General features: G+C 46.6%; 1 protein-coding gene across 1 annotated transcript in view; it reads right to left on the bottom strand.

Annotated features, from left to right (window-relative positions):
- Positions 1-582, bottom strand: part of PLK2 (polo-like kinase 2) — a 6,370-nt gene extending 5,788 nt beyond the window's left edge. The window contains exon 1 of the mRNA XM_010853518.1: positions 17-582. Within this exon, the coding sequence (XP_010851820.1) occupies positions 17-582 (566 nt within the window). The remainder of the gene's footprint in view (positions 1-16) is intronic.
- Between the last annotated feature and the right edge of the window lie 2,161 nt (positions 583-2,743).

The raw sequence follows: 2,743 nt of genomic DNA, 5'->3' as shown, positions 1-2,743 counted from the left end.
GGTGCTGGCGGCCGGCTGGTAGGTGATAGTCCGTAAGAGCTCCATGGTCGCCTCGTCGCCTAACACTACCGGCCACCACCTCCGAGGCGCGGACACACGACCGAGCCGGCCTCTGCCCTCGAGCTCCTCCCCGCGGCAAACCTCCCGCGCCCGACGCCTCGGTCCACTTGTGCGAGTGTGAACGCCGGGCGAAGTCTTATATATGGGCTGAGAAGGGGGCGGAGAATCGAAACGGAACGTGACGTCATGGGCGACGCCCCGCCCACCGGCCTCCAGAGCGCGCGGGGCCAGGCGAGAGGTCGCTAAGGGCCGATGGGTTTCCGCTCGCAAGCCGGGTGCGAAAGCGGGCGGTCTGGCCGCGGGGGAGCGCTCCCCGCCATGAGGAGGCGGACACAGGCGTCTGGCCGTCCTCGTGACCAGCACCCCGTTCTTGGAATGTTCCGAACTTCTAGGTTTGAAGTAGAAACCTGGGGGCCGACGCCTCGGCCCCGCCCCGTGGCCCGCGGCGCTGCGGTCATCGCAGGTTCCCTCCCCCGCAAAGCCCTTGCGGACCGCCCCGCAACCTGACGCCTCCGGTGTCATGGGGTGACTGTGGCCAGAGTCCACTGCACAGGCACGTGAGGCTTCCCCCGGGCCACCTGGGAGACCGGGCTGCCGCGGACCCCGCGCTTTTACCCTACCAGTTCCTGTCTAGAGGGTCCCTCCAAGGAGGCCGTGCCCCTGAAAGGCAGGGGTTCCCGGAGCAGGGTCTTCCGAGCTCCCCGCTGCTTCTGAACGAGGCAGACTTCGGCTCAGGCCGGTCGGCTGACCATGGCCAAGTCCCACTTAGTGCTCATCACCCTAGATCAAGCCTTTATCTGAAGTCAGGCTCTTAACCTTGGAGAGGGAAGCAGTTGCCCGGGAAAGATTTAGCCTTCAGGATGTCCGAAGACTGGGAGCAAAGGCGCCATCTCGTGGAATGTGCCAGAAGCGCAGTTAGCGGTTGGAGTAGGCCGCGGTATGGGCTTTCTTTGACAATAAGTGCTGTAATCCGGCTCCTGGTGCTGATTATGGTTTTACAATCGAAATCATCTATCTCTTCTTCCGAAGGGGTTATGCAGACTGCGTCGTTTAAATGGCTCATTAAGCCACGAGGCTGCTCTGGTGCTGAGAGAGGCAGTCTTAGGCCTTTCAAATGGAGAGAATTGGAGCATGAGGGAGGAACATAGCGTAGTGAATTAAAACACGGCTTAGTTTCCTGTTTGCAGATTTTACGGTTAAGATTTGCTAACCTAGGAACACCATTCTTTCTTGCTGTAATGACGATAGTATTTTTATGTGCAGTACACCATATTTAGTGTTTTCAAATGCCTTATTTAATTCTGCATCCGTTTTAAGTAGAAAATACTGTTATTCCCATTTTACAGATGACGAATCTGGGGTTTAAAGAATTTAAGTAACTTCTTATATAGTCTCTCTGTATAAATATTTAGTAGATCATCCAAGTTATGTTAATGAGCAGTAGGCAAATTTTTAAATCTAAGATAAGATATATTTCACAATATTTCAATAGTAATTTCCAGTTCTATATAGAACATCAGGTTAATAACCCCCTGGAAAGTATTTAGAAAAGGGTTGGCTCAAGTCGAGATACCATCAAGGAGCCTGGGAAATCCTGTGGATAGAGGAGCCTGCTGGGCTATACAGTTCTTGGGGTCGCAAAAGAGTTAGCAACAGGACTTAGCAACTAAAGCAACGACAACAATGCCTGTTATCAGTGACTTAGGTATGCATGGTTTCAAAGACTCTGTCTCAAGTACTTCCCGGTAATGTAGAAAAGAGTGCCATTGGCATTACAAAGCAGAAAGAGAAAGTCTTCTGTGACTCTTCCTTTTTGATTCCGTAAACAGGGCAAGCCCAGGCATGTTTCTTATAAAGTAAAAGTGAACTTTACCCCCAAATTGTCAGGGCTGGAATAAGGGGTGGACCTAGAGGTAGACATGAAGACTTATGTAATCTTCCTCTTTAAAGTTAAACCTAGGGGTGACCTTTGACCCCCAGATTTAGGCAGAGTTGTTTACTAGCCTGTAGTAGGCTTGCTGGTTTCGCAATTACTACCTAAATTTCCAGAGCTAATTTTACACCACGTCTATTTTATCTGCTGATAATGAACTTTTAAATCTAATTTGTTTATGACTTTCTATGATAAAAGGACTGTGAAGAATAGTCATGATATTTTTATTATTATTTCCATTCTTTGATTATCATATATTATTGTATATCTCTTTACCAAATTTACTTAAGCATTTGATGCACTGTTGAACATGCCATAGGAAATTCAGGTCTATCCTCCAAAACATTTGAGCACTTACTAAAATACTAACATGTATATGTGTTATGGAGTCTTCTGTCCAATTATGAAAAATCTGATTTTTTTTTTTTGGTTTCTAGTGCCATCATGTGGACAGAACTAAAATTATTAGTAGAGCAGAAAAGGAAATAAATGTACTTTCAAATGGAGATAAATCTTTAATTAAAAGATATTTTCCTGTAGTTCTCTAGATTTAATGTAAAGCAGTATCCTAATATTATTTTTAGTGAAACTTGACACACTGATTGCAAATTTTATATGAAACTGTAAGTGATCAAAAAGAGCAAAGTAACTTTACAGAAAAATTAGGAGAAGGAAGGTCTTTCCTCTGCCAGTCATCAAGACTGTAAGTTATTAATTTGCTCTATTAAGCTAGAGCAATGAAGAAAGTTT

This window comes from Bison bison, unplaced genomic scaffold (assembly GCF_000754665.1).
Source record: "Bison bison bison isolate TAMUID 2011002044 unplaced genomic scaffold, Bison_UMD1.0 scf7180017864328, whole genome shotgun sequence".
In the NCBI taxonomy this organism is placed as follows: domain Eukaryota; kingdom Metazoa; phylum Chordata; class Mammalia; order Artiodactyla; family Bovidae; genus Bison; species Bison bison.
The sequence above is the reverse complement of the archived record's forward strand: the minus strand, read 5'-3'. Positions and strand labels throughout refer to the sequence as shown.